The 15,338-nt window shown below is 43.3% G+C and overlaps 2 protein-coding genes across 4 annotated transcripts in view; one reads left to right on the top strand and one right to left on the bottom strand.

Moving 5' to 3' along the window:
- sacs (sacsin molecular chaperone) overlaps positions 1 to 8,039 on the top strand; it is a 16,406-nt gene extending 8,367 nt beyond the window's left edge. Inside the window, exon 5 of the mRNA XM_025055199.1 lies at positions 3 to 8,039. Within this exon, the coding sequence (XP_024910967.1) occupies positions 3 to 7,689 (7,687 nt within the window). The 3' untranslated portion in view covers positions 7,690 to 8,039. The remainder of the gene's footprint in view (positions 1 to 2) is intronic.
- A 1,056-nt stretch (positions 8,040 to 9,095) lies between these two features.
- sgcg (sarcoglycan, gamma) overlaps positions 9,096 to 15,338 on the bottom strand; it is a 14,405-nt gene continuing 8,162 nt past the window's right edge. For all 3 annotated transcript variants that reach the window (XM_008308484.3, XM_025054974.1, XM_025054973.1), the window contains 7 exons: positions 14,880 to 15,081; positions 14,170 to 14,274; positions 13,150 to 13,237; positions 12,408 to 12,527; positions 11,438 to 11,510; positions 10,875 to 10,998; positions 9,096 to 10,641 (listed from right to left, as the gene is read on the bottom strand). In XM_008308484.3, the coding sequence (XP_008306706.1) occupies positions 10,474 to 10,641; positions 10,875 to 10,998; positions 11,438 to 11,510; positions 12,408 to 12,527; positions 13,150 to 13,237; positions 14,170 to 14,274; positions 14,880 to 15,074 (873 nt within the window). In that variant the 5' untranslated portion in view covers positions 15,075 to 15,081 and the 3' untranslated portion in view covers positions 9,096 to 10,473. The remainder of the gene's footprint in view (positions 10,642 to 10,874; positions 10,999 to 11,437; positions 11,511 to 12,407; positions 12,528 to 13,149; positions 13,238 to 14,169; positions 14,275 to 14,879; positions 15,082 to 15,338) is intronic.

Below are 15,338 nucleotides of genomic sequence, written 5' to 3'. Positions count from 1 at the left end.
TGTCTCAAAAAAGGCGGTCCACAAACCCTCTGTGCGGTGGAGCTCCCCGACTGGGTCATGGATGGATTTGAAGACGCTGGTTGCAAAGGGAAGTTGATGGAAAACACCCTGACAGAGAAGCAGTTTTTTTCAGACGTTTTCTTTCCTCACATTCAAGAAATCGATAAAGACTTGAGGGATCCCCTCATGCATTACGTCCTGAACGAGAAACTGGAACACTTTGCATCAATCCTCAGTGTTACCCCATGCATCCCGTGCACTGGTCCCAATAACGGATTGGTTTTACCCTCCAAACTCATTCATCCTGAGGGGAGAGTCGCAAAACTCTACAGCCCTGATGATGGAAGATTTCCTGAAGGGACCGCCAAAGACTACCTAAACCCAGTGTGTTTAGTCAAGTTAGTTCAGCTGGGCATGGTTAAGGATGACTTGTCATGGGAGGATCTGATTGAAAGGGCTGAGTCTGTAACCGGCCTCAATGAAAGTGATCACACAGCTGCGTGTGTTCGTAGCAGCATTCTGCTCAGTCTAATTGATGAGAAACTGAAGGTTAGAGACACTGCAGAACCCGAACTCTTAGAGAAGTTACAAAACATCAAGTTTCTTCCATTTCTGACCAGACCTGCGGGCTTCTCTCTTCCGTGGCACGGAAACAGTTTTGCCCCGTCGACAATGTTTTCTGCACGAGAAGTTTTCACAACTGAACATCAGGACACGGTGTGTCTGACGAAACCAATCCTGAATGAGAATTCTCCATCTTTCAAAGGTTGTGGTGCAATGTCATTGGCTGTGAAGGACTGTCTTGGCCTAATAAAAAAGCCCTCAGTTTCATTGGTCATCACTCAGCTCAAGAAACTGTCTCAGTCGTTTGATGGTGTCACGTTGTATCAGGAAAACATAACAAACGCCTGTTACAAATATCTGCATGAAGAAATGCTGCAGGATGAAAGTGCAAAACATCAAACAACTGAGGAACTGAAAGCCTTCAACTCCGTCTTGGTGGAGAACACCTACGTCAACCCCTGCAAAGTAGCATTTCACCTGAACTTCGATGCCGCTCCACACCTCTATCAGCTTCCAAACAAATACAGAAACAGCTGCCGCGAGCTGTTTGAAAACGTTGGAGTCCAGCCGAGTTTTACAGTCGAAGATTTCTCAGCTGTTCTTGAAAACGTGAAGCAGCAGTGTGGGCGAAAGACGCTCACAGAGGAAAACTTCCAGTTGTGTCGCAGGATTATAAGTGAAGGAATATGGAGTTTAATAAGAGACAAGAAACAGGAATACTGCAAAGAGAACTACGGCGGGATCATGTTGCCTGACACGAATATGATGCTGCAGCCATCTAAAACTTTGTGCTACAATGACTGCCCTTGGATCAAAGTCAGAGACACCACTGTGAAATACTGTCATGGGGATATTCCAAGAGAGGTTGCTGTGAAATTAGGAGCCATTCCAAAACGTCACAAAGCCCTGGAGAGGTACGCCTCAAACATCTGCTTCAGCACACTTGGAAGTGAGTTCGGACAGAAAGAAAAACTAACGAGCAGAATCAAAAGCATCCTGAATGCCTACCCGTCAGAAAAAGAAATGCTCAAAGAGCTGCTTCAGAATGCAGACGACGCCAAAGCCACTGAAATATACTTTGTTTTTGATTCACGGACGCATCCCACCGAGAGAATATTTGATGACAAATGGATGCCGATGCAAGGTCCTGCGCTTTGTGTTTACAACAACCAACCTTTCACCGAGGATGACATCAGAGGTATACAGAATCTTGGAAGAGGAACAAAGGAGGCCAATCCCGGAAAAACCGGCCAGTATGGGATCGGCTTCAACTCAGTGTATCACATCACTGATTGTCCATCCTTCATTTCAAACAATGAAATACTGTGTATCTTCGATCCTCACGCTTACTACGCACCTGGCGCTACGTCCGTAAGTCCAGGGAGAATGTTCAGAGACATCGACTCAGATTTCAGATCTCAGTTTTCAGATGTTTTAAATCTTTACTTAGGAGTTCATTTTAAACTAGAGCGCAGCACGATGTTCCGATTCCCCATTCGCTCTGGAGACATGGCAAAGACCTCAGAAATCAGTTCTGTCCCCGCATCAGACAGAATGGTGCAAAACCTTTTGGATAAGCTGAAAACTGACGGCGCGGAACTTCTGATGTTCCTCAACCACATGGAGAAGATATCAATTTGTGAAATTGATAGTGTGTCTGGAGAACTCAAAGTGCTGTACTGTGTGACTGCCAGAATAACAGACGGTGATAGGCTTAAACGCAAACAGTTTCATGCCTCTGTCATTGACAGTGTAACCAAAAAGAAGCAGCTTCCTGCAATTCCAGTCCAGCAAATAACCTACACATTGGACATAGAAGACACTGAAGGAAATCTGACCACTTGGATGATTTGCAACAGGTCTGGTTTTCCTAACATTGAAAATGTTTCTAAAAGTGTCATTTCAGCTCACAAAAATGAAGACATTACCCTTTTTCCACGTGGAGGTGTAGCCGCATGTGTTAGCCACAACTACAAAAAGCCGCACAGAGCCTTCTGCTTTTTGCCGCTGTCACTGGAGACCGGTCTACCTTTTCATGTCAACGGGCATTTTGCTCTGGACTCGGCGAGAAGAAACCTTTGGAGAGACGACAACGGTGTTGGTGTTAGAAGTGACTGGAACAACAGCTTAATGACATCACTTATATCACCAGCTTGTGTCGAACTGCTGATCCAGCTCAGGCGTCGGTTCTTCCCAGGTCCTGATCCCACACTAACTGTTGTCCAAGGAACTCCACTTCATGTCCTTAAAGACGTACTGAGGAAGTACCTGTTCTTCTTCCCTGCCAACAGGATTGAGATTCAACCAGATTGGTACTGTCTTGTTAAAGCTGTGTACAGCTGTATTCATGCTGAGTTAAAACGTCTGCTTCCTGTTGTCAGAGCCGCACAAATGGACAACTCTGATATGCACTCTGCCATCTACATTTCGTGGGTGAATACCTCCACTGCCAACAGAGGCAGGGCGTTCTTCGACAATCTGCTGCAAGATGAGCTTCAGCACTTGAAAAACACAGAGTACAACATTACCTCAAGGAAGTCTGTGGCGGAAAATGTTTACAGGTTGAAAACCTTGCTTCTGGATATTGGATTCAACTTGGTTCACAGCTGCGATGAAACAGCAAACCTCTACCTGTGTCTGCAGGATGCTGGGATACCAGTTAGTTATGTCACACCAGAAGATGTCCGCTACTTCCTTCACACGTTCTCTTCCCCAGACTCGTCTTGCCAGATTGGGAAACTACCCTGTCGCCTTCAACAATCCAACTACAAGTTACCGCACAACCTGAAGATCTTGGTTGACTACTGCTTCAAAGATGTGGAGGAAGGTAAAGTCATTATCGAGGGTCTTCCTCTGTTGTTAACAATGGACAATGTGCTTCAGGTATTTGATACCAAAAGACCAAAGTTTCTGACATCACACCACGAGCTGGTCTCAGCAAGGAAGGAAATGTTCATGAATTCTATGTACATCAGGTACAGCAACCTTCTGTTAAAGGCAGGAGCTGCAAAGATCTTCGACATCAGCAGCTTTGGTGACCTACTAGGGTCTGTTCTTCCAAGAGAGTATCGGACAAAAGTCCCTGTAAAGTGGAGAGACACTTTTGGAAGTGAGTCCTGGCTAAAGAATGTGTGGAACTTCATCAGTGAGAACATTGCCGTCAAGGAGGATCAAGTGGGTATTAAACCCTGTTTTGAGACGGTGCTTGACATCCTGAAAGACTGGGCTTTGCTCCCCGGAATTAAGTTCATGACAAGAGAAAAGATAGTTGTTCCTGAGCATGAAATCCTTCTGCCACTGAGCTTGATTAACATAGCTCTGTTTCCACATGGCCAAAATGACAAAGTCTTCCACACACTGATGAAAGCAGGGTGCATTCAGCTAGCAGTAAACAAAATCAGTGTCAAAGAAAACCCCATCATGTCTCTTCTGCCGCAGCATACAGCAAACATCGAATGTCCGTCAAGCGTTCTCAAAGCCGTAGAGTTCATGATACAAACATCGTCATTCAAATCGGCAAACCTGACGGACAAGGACTTCGAGGCTCTTCTGTTGTATTTCAACTGCAACCTTGCTAACCTCACTCAGCACAACGTACAGACCCTGAAACTCCTCCCATGCTTTAAATCAGTCAGTGGGAAATACATCAGCATCGCAAACTTTGGAGCAAACTATATACTTTCCAAAAGCATTCCCACTGCAGACATCGAAAAATGGTCAACCACAACATCATTTTCCTTTCTTACGGACAATCCACAGCTGAAGGAACTGTACTCGTTTCTTGGTTGCGTGCCAATTGATGACATGGAAACCTATCTTCACCATCTCCTGCCAAAGTTTGAGAGTTTCTCTTATGAGGCTAAAGTCGAACACATTGTCTACCTAAAAGAAGCACTCATGTCAATGGAAGAATCGTGCAACATTAAAGATCGACTCTATGAGAAGTTGGAGGGACTGTCCTTCATTTATGACTCCTCAAACCGACTCAGGCCAGCCAAGTTCTTCTTTGACGAGACAGTGAAGGTGTTCGAAGTTATGCTGCCACCAAAGTCATTTATTACGAGTGACTTTTTCAAGAAAGTTGAAAAAGTGTCGAAACCAAAGAATGGCACGTTGCTGCTCACGTCGTGGATTACCTTTCTGAGAAATATTGGTCTCAAACATGAAATTTCACAGCAACAGGTTCTTCAGTTCGCAAAGGAGGTCAGCATCAAAGCTCAGACAGAAAATTGGACAAAAGAAAAAGTGCACACCACTGTAGATGTTCTTCTGAACCACATTTTCAAAGAGAGAACAGATTTGTTCCAGGGCAGTTTTCTCAAAGAGCTCTCGATGATCCAGTTCCTGTGCCCAGAGAGGGCGCCTAAAGAACTCATCAAGCTTCACTTGCAGTACCAAGAAATGACCGGCACACTTCCTTTGATTCGGTTTAGTGGGTCTCAGGTAAATCCAAAGTTCAAGCAGACAGACATTATCCAGTTGCTCTGGACTTCCTGTCCAATCCTACCGGAGAAAGCCACACCATCGAGCATTAAGGACCAAGAAGGAAGCACTCTCTCTGGACAGGAACAGCTTGACCAAGTGCTAAGCATGCTGGGCGTTAGCCTGGATCCACCTCTCGATAAAGTGATAACAAACTGCAAGAACATTTGTAACATATCCAGTCCGGATGATGAAACGGTGAAAACGAGGAACAAAGTCCTGCGATCCACTTATGAGTTCCTGAATGCAGATAAAAGAGATTTCCGATATCATCTGCGCAGCGTGGCTTTTGTCATGGTTGAAGATGGCTGGAAGTTGCTCAAACCTGAGGAAGTTGTCATTAATTTGGACAATGAATCCGACTTTAAACCCTACTTGTACAAATTGCCTCTTGAACTCGGTACCTTTCACCAACTCTTTAAACTCCTTGGCACGGAAGATGTGGTTTCAACCAAACAGTATGTTGAGGTTCTGTGGCGAATTTACAGAAATTCTGAAGGCAAGCAGCTGGACCCAAATGAAATGAGGACGGTGAAAAGAGTTGTGTCAGGGTTGTTCAAATCTCTCCACAATGATCCTGTGGAAATCCGCAAAGACCTGGAAGACCTAAAGGACTTGTCCTTTTATCTGCCCAGCCACGATGGTAGATTAGCCAAATCCAGCAGTCTAGTGTTCGATGACGCCCCACACTACAAAAGTCGCATTCAGGGAAATGTTGGCGTTCAGATGCTTGTGGACATGAGCCAATGTTATCTGGGCAAGGATTATGCCTTCCACACAAAGTTGATCATGCTGCTTCCACAAAAGTTAAGGCCAAGGCTGTTGAGTAGCATTCTAGAAGAGCAACTTGATGAAGACTCTCCGAGAATGTGCCAGTTTGGAGCTTTGTGCTCTCTACAAGGTCGCCTCCAACTATTGCTATCGTCAGAACAGTTTATCACCGGTTTGATCAGGATAATGAAACACGAGAATGACAACGCATACCTCGTGAACGAGGAGAAGGCCATACGCCTCTGCAAAGCTCTGTGTGAAGGACTCAAAGTTTCTTGTTTTGAAAAGCTTCAAACAACACTAAGGGTGAAGGGATGCAGTCCCATTCCGCACAGCCGCAGTGAGACCCTAGCGTTTCTGAAGAGGTACGGTACCGCTGTGATCCATCTGTACATCCAGCATTCAGACAGCAAGGACATCAATTTTCTACTGTCACTGGCCATGACTCTGAAGTCTGCTACAGACAATTTGATTTCTGACACATCCTATCTTATCGCCATGCTGGGCTGCAACGACATCTACAGGATCACAGAGAAACTGGACAGCCTTGGCGTTAAATACGATGCCACAGAGCCCTCACAGCTGGAGCTGCCCCTCCCTGGAACCCCCATACCACCTGAGATACACCACACGCTTCTCATGGATCCAATGAATGTCTTCTACCCGGGTGAATACGTTGGTTACCTCGTAGACTCTGAAGGAGGAGACATGTATGGGACGTATCAGCCAACGTACACATATGCAATAATTGTTCAAGAAGTGGAAAGAGAAGAAGAAGAAAACACAAGTTTCCTCGGAAAATGCTTTCAAATTGATATTGGATACAGTGAATACAAAATAGTCAGCTCCCTTGACTTGTACAAATTCTCAAGACAAGAGGAAAACACCCACGTTCGAGACACCAGTGCCCCATCAACTCCTACCAGCCCTGACAGCCGGTCCACCGGTGTCCGCATGGTTCCTCCTTTATTCTCAAGAAAGGAAAATCTCAGACCTCCTCCGAGAAAGCAATCGCCAAAGAACATCAAGCTTAATGCGTTGCCTGAAATCCTGAAAGAAGTGACCTTGGTAATTGAACAAGCTTGGAAACTTTCTGAAACAGAGAGAAAAAAGATTATCCGCCGACTGTATCTCAAGTGGCATCCAGACAAAAACGCAGATAATCTTGACGTTGCCACGGAAGTCTTCAAGCACTTACAGACTGAGATCACCCGTCTGGAGAAACAGTCTTTGGCTGATCAGCAGAATGCTGAAAGAGCTTCCAGGAGATCCTTTTCCACGTCATCATCACGCTTCCATTCTGAGAAGTTCTCATTTCAAAGGTTTTATTCATCATGGAACCAAGAAGCGACCAGCCACAAGTCAGAAAGGCAGCACTTCAGGGAACAGTACACCAGCTACGCTGGCTCGTCACATTCTCACCGCTTTTTTGTGCCTCCGACTTTCAAGACAGTTGGTAACCCCGTGGAAGCCCGCAGATGGCTCAGGCAAGCCAGAGCGAACTACTCCGCTGCTCGCAACGATCTTCATAAGAACGCTAACGAGTGGGTTTGCTTCAAATGCTACCTGGCTACGAAGCTGGCGTTGATTGCTGCAGACTATGCCGTCAGAGGAAAGTCTGACAAAGACGTCAAACCAACAGCTCTGGCTCAGAAAGTCGAGGAGTACGGGTCTCAGCTTGCAGGCCTTGCCAGTGATGTTCAGATCCTGGAAGGGTACGGCGTGGACAGTCTGAGGACACGTTACCCCGATCTGCTGCCATTTCCTCAGATTCCCAACGACAGATTCACATCTGAGGTGGCGATGAGAGTGATGGAGTGTACGGCACGGATTATCATAAAGCTCGAGACCTTTGTGCAGCAAAAAATATGAAGACGTTAAAGGAAACAGTATGCAAAGATTCTCAGCAGAAGAAGAGGTTCTACTTTTTCGTTGTGTGCAATACAGATAGTGTAAATTTCTCAGAATGAAAACAAAGTACCCAGCTGGCAGCTTACACTACATATGCAGTTTGGACCCCTGCAGGTGGCGCTGCGGCCCACGCTCAGTAAACGTACCGTATGTATGGCTCCCTTCGCCCATTCAGCTGCTTCACTCCGTGTTTGCTGTAATGTGCAAAAACAAGCATCTGTTGTAAATACGTCCACAACAACGTTTTCGTTACCAAAGTCAACATTTATCAAGTATATCCTTTGAGTTATGATAAGAAATACGCTGCATTTATCTTATCATAACTCAAAGGATATACCTTTGAGTTATGATAAGAAATACGCTGCTTTTTATGTTACCTTTTTTTTAAATAGATAAAATAATGATATACATAGAACATATATATTTTTCTTGCAACAACAAAGACGTTGTGCAAAAAGAATGTAGAAAGTAACGAACTTTTCAAACGCGTTCATGCAACTTACCTGTTTGAGATCGCAATCAAAATGTTTCTTATTTTGTTTTTGTTGTTTACTTTATTTGTTTTATTTATTTCTATGATTTTGTAGAATATTTATTGGTGGACAGCTCATGTCCTCAAACCCTATGTTTGTTTTTTTTTTACTTTCTTTTGTGAATGAAAAGCTTTACGTGTTAAAACGCACAATTATAACGCAGTTACGTTTTCTTCGTCTTCCGTCATAATTTATTTCATGAAAAAAAATCGATAGATATTTACGGCGTTTCACGAATTTTGCTGACTATTTTCTGTTCATAGGATTAAAGAAAACTCAGTCAGGACATGTAACAGAATAAACGAGCCATATACTCTGAATGCTGTAGCGATGCCTTCACGCGTTAACTTGTCGCCTGATCCATTTTTGGTCATTTTACTTATTTATCAGACACAGATCGACATCTAACTGTGACTATTGAGCATTGACTACATTTGTTGTTGTTTTTTTTTTATCAAACTTGAAAAGACAAAACACACTGACCATGTCATGTCTCATTTTGAAATGTGATTTTCATGTAACACACTCATTCGAAATCATTTCCCTGATTGATCGCCACCTGTAGTACAAACCTGGCACTGTACACTGTAACACCAAAGGCTTAATAAAAAGGATCTGTGTCTGGTGTTGTTTGTCAATTTTAACAAAACGAAAATAATAAAGTTAAAATGCTGCTTATTGTTGTACACTAGAGGGCGCCAGAGTCTAATTATGGATTAAAAATTACTTTTACTTCTATAGAAAGCATGCGTTTTTGAAACCTTTAGAAAATAGTTCTTAATTTTACGTTATTAATTGATTAGTTTAGCTAACCAAAATAAACAACCTACAATGTTTAGAAGAATATCAGTTTAATAAACATACATAAAATCAATAAATATATATTACACACTTTTAAAAAAAAATGCCAGGAATACAGCAAACTAATAAAATGATATGAAACGTTGACGTTAGCAGAAACCTAAGCTAATGTTAATGCTATTGTGTTGAGCAGCTAACCTTAAAACACTGATACAATTTTAAGTGCCTTCATCTCACCTTTGTTTTTGCCTTGTACGACGTTTTTAAGCAGAGCCCAGCTTTTAAAGAAAAAAAAAACAACCTTTTTCATACGTAGAGAATAATTACACACTAAGTCCTAACATATAACTGCACACACGGAAACATCACAAAAAACAGAGAAAATGCTTCATCCCCATTATAATAACTTCTTAACCAAAAACAAAAAACCACTTTGATATATTTGCTTTTGAATTAAAATTACTTCATCAATGTCTTATCTGAGAATATTTTTACCAACACCTATTTCCAATTTGATAAAAACAAAAAAACCCATGCTTAACACAAAAACACATTAAAAAAATACCAAGGGCACAGATTCAAGGCCACACATAAAACGTTTTTTTTTTGTTTGCCACAATTTGGGACAATCATTTTGTAATTCCAAGCCCTTGATAAGTGGTGAGGATAAGTCCGGGGTCGACCCTGATTTTATGAATCAACTCTTCAGTGTCTGATACACTTTAACTTGCACTGAAAATCTAATAAAAAAGGTCTTTGTTCTTTTTAATTTTTAAATTAAAACATTTTTGTATCTTAATCTACGAGCATGATCTCAGTCAAACGACAAAGAACCTAAAAAATAAATCATATCCACAAATGAAAGCTAACTTTGTAAATGGCTCCTGTGACTGAAGCGTTAACCTCAATAAAATCGAATCATTTTATAATCACTGTGAGTTTAAAAACTAACCGACATCTGAAGACCACCGCAGGAACAAGAACTGTTCCTTAGAACTAACTAACCAACAGGAGCGGCCCTGGACTCATCACTCACCACTGTTCGTCTAAATTTATTGCACCACAAGATAATATTGCATAGAATGTAAGCTGTTACCAGCTCCTCGTTGCCCAGCCATGACATTGAGTGTAAAATAATAATAATAATAAAAGTTGTCCGCAATCATCGTTTTTCTTTTGATTGCCAATTAGTTTCAACGGGAAAGTTAAAGAATCACAAACGCAACTAAAAGACAGAGTTTCCCAGCAGGCAGTCGTTACATTTGTCACTTTTACTAAACTACCAGCACAGACGCTCTGGTATAAAACATTAAAACATTTTTTAAAAAGCTGGGTGACAACAGCTGTGCTTATTGGCTCCCGGCAGACGTCAACTAGGAGAAAGAAAACCAGTTACCTTACCAGAGTCTATCTAGCACTCCTGGTTCTCACTGCACGTGGAGATGACCTCGGCTTTGGACAGGAACAGTTTCCCGCTGGGACACACGCACACTTCAAAGAGGTCCTGGGGGTTTCCAGAAAAGCCGCCTTGGCTCACGGGGAGGCTCGGCATCCGCACCGTCTCAGCATCGAGCACCATCTGCAGGGCAGACGGGGGCGGGACAACAAACAGTACTGTTACAGCAGTACTGTTACAGCAGATCAACATGCAGTACTGTTACAGCAGTAATCAACATGCAGTACTGTTACAACAGCAGTACTGTTACAGCAGATCAACATGCAGTACTGTTACATGAACGTTATGTTTCTGAACATTTCAGTCTGACTAACACTGTAAATCCAACTTTAATTTTCTTTCAGTTGCCGTCTTACCAGTCCAACAGTAGAATGCAGGACAACGTCCATGTTGGACGCAGCTTCAATGTTGCCGTTGGGGGCTTTGATGTGAACTCCTTTTGGAGCGTCCATGCTGAGAGAGCGAGTGGGAGACTCCAACCTGGAGGAGAACAAGTCCGTTTTTATAACAGCTCAATAAAGTTCAGTTCCATCTAAATCTCTCAGCCCTTTTTTGGTCAAATCTCTCTTTGTATTCAGGGTCGGAGTCGACTCTCGGGTCTGTGTGTTTTTGTAGTGGAAATCATGATACTACAGGGACTCGGCCCAAACTTTGATCAACCACTTCCTGTTCTGACTGTCAAAATTCACTGAACTTTATTTTAAAAAGTGACAAAAAAGTCAAAGTCAAGTATAAATGAGTGCAGTTCCCCCAGGTGGGAAAGAACAAATAAATTGAAATTGAGAATATCTTTAACTGTCGTTAACTCACCTAGCTCTCCTGCATTAGCGCTCTGCTACGAACGAGGCTAGCACAGATCTGTTTCTGCCTAACATTTAAAATCAGACGACAGAACTGAGCCAGTGTCGGAATCACTCACTTTAGGTCTTTGAAAAGCTCCGACCTGAGCACCGGCACCTCCACTGAATGTTGAAACAGCGCCCCCTCTGGACCTGAGGAGAAAAAGAGTAGAAACATTTTCATCAACTTGGTTTGGGATTCTTTGATCCAAAGATGAAAAAGACATTTTTGATTGTTTACTTTTGATGTGAGGACTTCTGATAGAATTTCACAGGAAACTTTTATCAAGACGAGTTCTTTTTCAAGTGAATTCAGGGATTTCTATTTTTGTAGCGGCCGGCCTACAGTCCAGATTACTCTCGTTTTGATAATACAACATGAAGAAAATAATCCGACAACAAGAGGCGAAGACTGTGTTGTTTTAAATGTTCTGTATGAATAAAGTGGGAGTGGGTTTCCGACCGTAACGAAGGCATCGCGGCTGTGGGATCATTGGTTTCTAATGAAAAGAGTGAAAAAAAAAACACCAACCAGACAACAACGTGTTGATGATGTCACCGAGGACGACGACGGTGCAGAACTGAACCACAGACGAGCTCTGTGTGGTCAGAAATGGCCCGGGGCTTAATGAAGCTATCAGCTGACGGTGCTATTAATCAGCCGTCACAGTGTGTGGTCAGCGACCCACAGCAGCACCAACACACACACACAGAGACACTGGACGCTGAGACAAGAGGACGAAAGAGACACAGGACGAAGGACGAGCCTGATGGAAATATATTTCAGCCTTTAACATGACGTGCTCATGTTAGAGCTAGCTTCACTGTTAGCCACCTTAGCTAATAGTCGGCCGATGGATCAGACTGACCTGTGTGACCTCACACTGACCTCAGCTCCAGACAACACACCATCACTGACAGAGTTTAACTAGCAACCTCCAGGTCACACCAACCACCTTCACGTCTCCTGTCACTTCACCCATGAGTCTTCACTGCAGTTTGAACCCTTATAAACCCGGACTCTCTGATTGGTCAGTTATTTCCAGGTACCTGTGACCCGCAGTTTGTCTGGTCCAATCACGGTCTGGTTGCCATCTGCACTGAACAGCATGCTGCCGGTGTTGGAGTTAATGAGCAGACTCCCTGTGTGACCCTTCGCCTCCTTTGGACCTGAAACAACAACAACAACAACATTGACTGACGTCATCTTTAAAAAAAATCAGATAAAAACAACATTGTATTTATGTGTTTTTTCCTTATTTCCTCCTGAATGGCAACCATTAAGAGTAAAAAAAAAAAAAAGAAACGCGGGGATTCATAAAGTTCGGTTGGACTAATGATCAAGTGGGTCAATCACTCCGCGGGTTTTGAACCGGCGACTACTGTGACGCAGCGTGGAGTCTTTCCTAACATTGACGGAGACGACACAGACACGTCGTGATCAAGGACACACGGCGGCGCTGTCCGCATGTGTAATTAGCTGGGTCATTTCTAGACTCGGTTTTAACGAGGACAAAACAGCCCACGGTGAGACATAAAAGACGAACAAACGTGATTCTCGCCGCTGCCTCTGTAACAGGACAGGAGACGGTTACATTTAACGACTTTTAAATGGAAAAATACGGGATTGTTAAAGGGAAGGTGGGTTTTTTTGTGTGTTTTTTTTTCCAGAGTCGATGAAGGACCGCTGCAGGACAAGTGTGTTAATAAATATCCACTAATGCTCTCATCTATCTCTGTGTGTGTGTGTGTGTGTACAGTGGTCACGTGTGTTGTCCAGTCTGACTCTCACCCACTGAGATCCTGCCCGTCACATCACCGTTCTCATTACGGGCGTTGAGGGAAACGTTTTCAGATGACTGTGCCAGGAGTGATGAGTCCTGGAAAAAAGAAAAAACACAAAAGGTTTTTATGTGATTTCCTGTTTCTGTCCAGAAAGAGAAACAAATATATACAAATATCTGGTCAAAGTCTCTGTTCTGTTAATGTGGTTCTTGTCTGTTTACAGTCAGTGCTGCCTTCACGGCCTCTTGTTAACATTTATAATAATTCGGCTGAAGACGACGAGATGGAAAAAAACGTTTTTCTTTTCTTTTTTTTTCTTTTTTTTTTTTTTTTACAGCCTTGAAGCCTGAACGTTTATGAACTGAGATCGTTTTGAACAAATATGAATATGAGCTGTCACCACCAGGGGGTGCGTTATTGTATCAGTAAATCAATGTTATTTCTACATCATGTCTGTATGGAAGCCTGTGGCGAGGGATATGCTGAAGCAGCCAACTTTTCATGTCCACACTGAGGGAGGGAGNGAGAGAAAGTGTCCGTCCATAAATGATGAATACGTTCCTTTTAATGAGACCATAAAGAAAGAATGGTTTTTAAAAAATGCTGCTATGAGCAGAAACAGCCGTAACATGTAAACAACTGCAGCAGAGTGTTCCCATCTGCTGCGGCGGTCGGGTCATAAACCACACACACACAAATATCCCTGAGGTTAATGGGCAGTACAGTGCAGCAGCACCACGTGCACGCTGTGGAAACTGTTGGTTCTGACACGTCTCCCCTGCAACAGAACACTTCCTGCACTGCCACCAGATTAGAAACTTCTGGAAGTCTGCAGAGAGTTAGTCTGGGGGCAATAAGGGAACAAGACGTGGGGGCAGATGCAACACAACAATCTAATTCACAGCTGGGTAAACAGCCTGATGAAAGAATGACTACGGGTGTCGGCACGAGTCCACGGAGAAAACACCAGTCTGGGAGTTTGGTTAGAACGGAGGCAGAGGAGCGGGAGATGAAGAGGAGTCATTACCTCTCTGGAGTGAATCTCCTGAGCGTAGACAGGAAGCAGGAACTCGGACTCGCCGTCCTCCAGCTTCACTCCGTCTGAGTGGACCTGGAGGTAACCCATCCCTTCCTGAGAGCCAAAAACACAGACAGAAAGAATTAGTTCCAAGTTAAAAGTGTTGATTTTCATGTGTCTGGACCGTGAGCCTCTGTGATCTGATCTGAGCTGAGGTCACTGACCCCTGGGGTCACGACCTGCTTCTGTGCCTCGACTGAGTTTTGAAATCCAGTTCCTTTCACGTGTTCTTACAGATCAAAACCTCTGCTGGAGCCTGAACATTTTTCAGGATTGAAAACACCTGACAGTTACAGTAACTCAGCTCCGCTGACAGAAGTCCAGGACAACTGTCTTAGAACAGTTTTTTAAGTTTTTTGAGTTGATGGTATTAGTCATTGTTTTGGCTCAAAAAATGTCTCTGTTTTCCAAAAAAAAAAAAAAATTCAACAATAACATTTTAAGACTTGGAAATATAATTACTTCTGCATAAAAAATAAAATACCTTAAATGTTCTGAAACAAATCCTTTAATTCTAGAACAGCTAAAAGCTCCAGCATTTGTGGAAAATTTTGGGATTTTTTTCTTTGTTGTTATGAACTGCATATAAAGATGAGAAAACAAATCTACGAAACTCGATGAATAAAAGAGCGTTCGCCGCCAAGGTGAGCCCTGCGTACCGTGTTGAACCACATCACCCGCAGGATCCAGATGGTCAGAGCAAAGTTGACCACCAGGATGATGATGAGCAGCAGGACGAAGAGGTAGAGGCAGCGCTTCCTCCAGCCATAGATGCCGATCTTGTAGACCTGCTCTGGCACCGTCCTGGGCGAACTGCTGCCCTGGGTGGTGCTGACATACTGCTCCCGCACCATCTGCTGGCTGACACACACACAGAGAGAGAGAGAGAGAGAGAGAGACATGAAAAAACAGCTGTTATACTGAGACAAAAAAAACTGACAGAAAGAATGGAAGGACTGTTGAGCTGGGGAACAGGAAACAGCAGAAGTGACAAGACTGAAAGAATGACTATTGATTTGAAGTCGTGTTTCCTGTGACCTGCAGAGTCAAGGGTACATTTTCATTTCTGTTTTACCTCCGGTCTTTTCTCCCTTTTTTTTCTCTCTATCATCTACTGA

This window comes from Cynoglossus semilaevis, chromosome 4 (assembly GCF_000523025.1).
Source record: "Cynoglossus semilaevis isolate Cse_v1.0 chromosome 4, Cse_v1.0, whole genome shotgun sequence".
In the NCBI taxonomy this organism is placed as follows: Eukaryota; Metazoa; Chordata; class Actinopteri; order Pleuronectiformes; family Cynoglossidae; genus Cynoglossus; species Cynoglossus semilaevis.
Note: the sequence above shows the minus strand (reverse complement) of the source record. Positions and strands in the feature narration are given on the sequence as shown.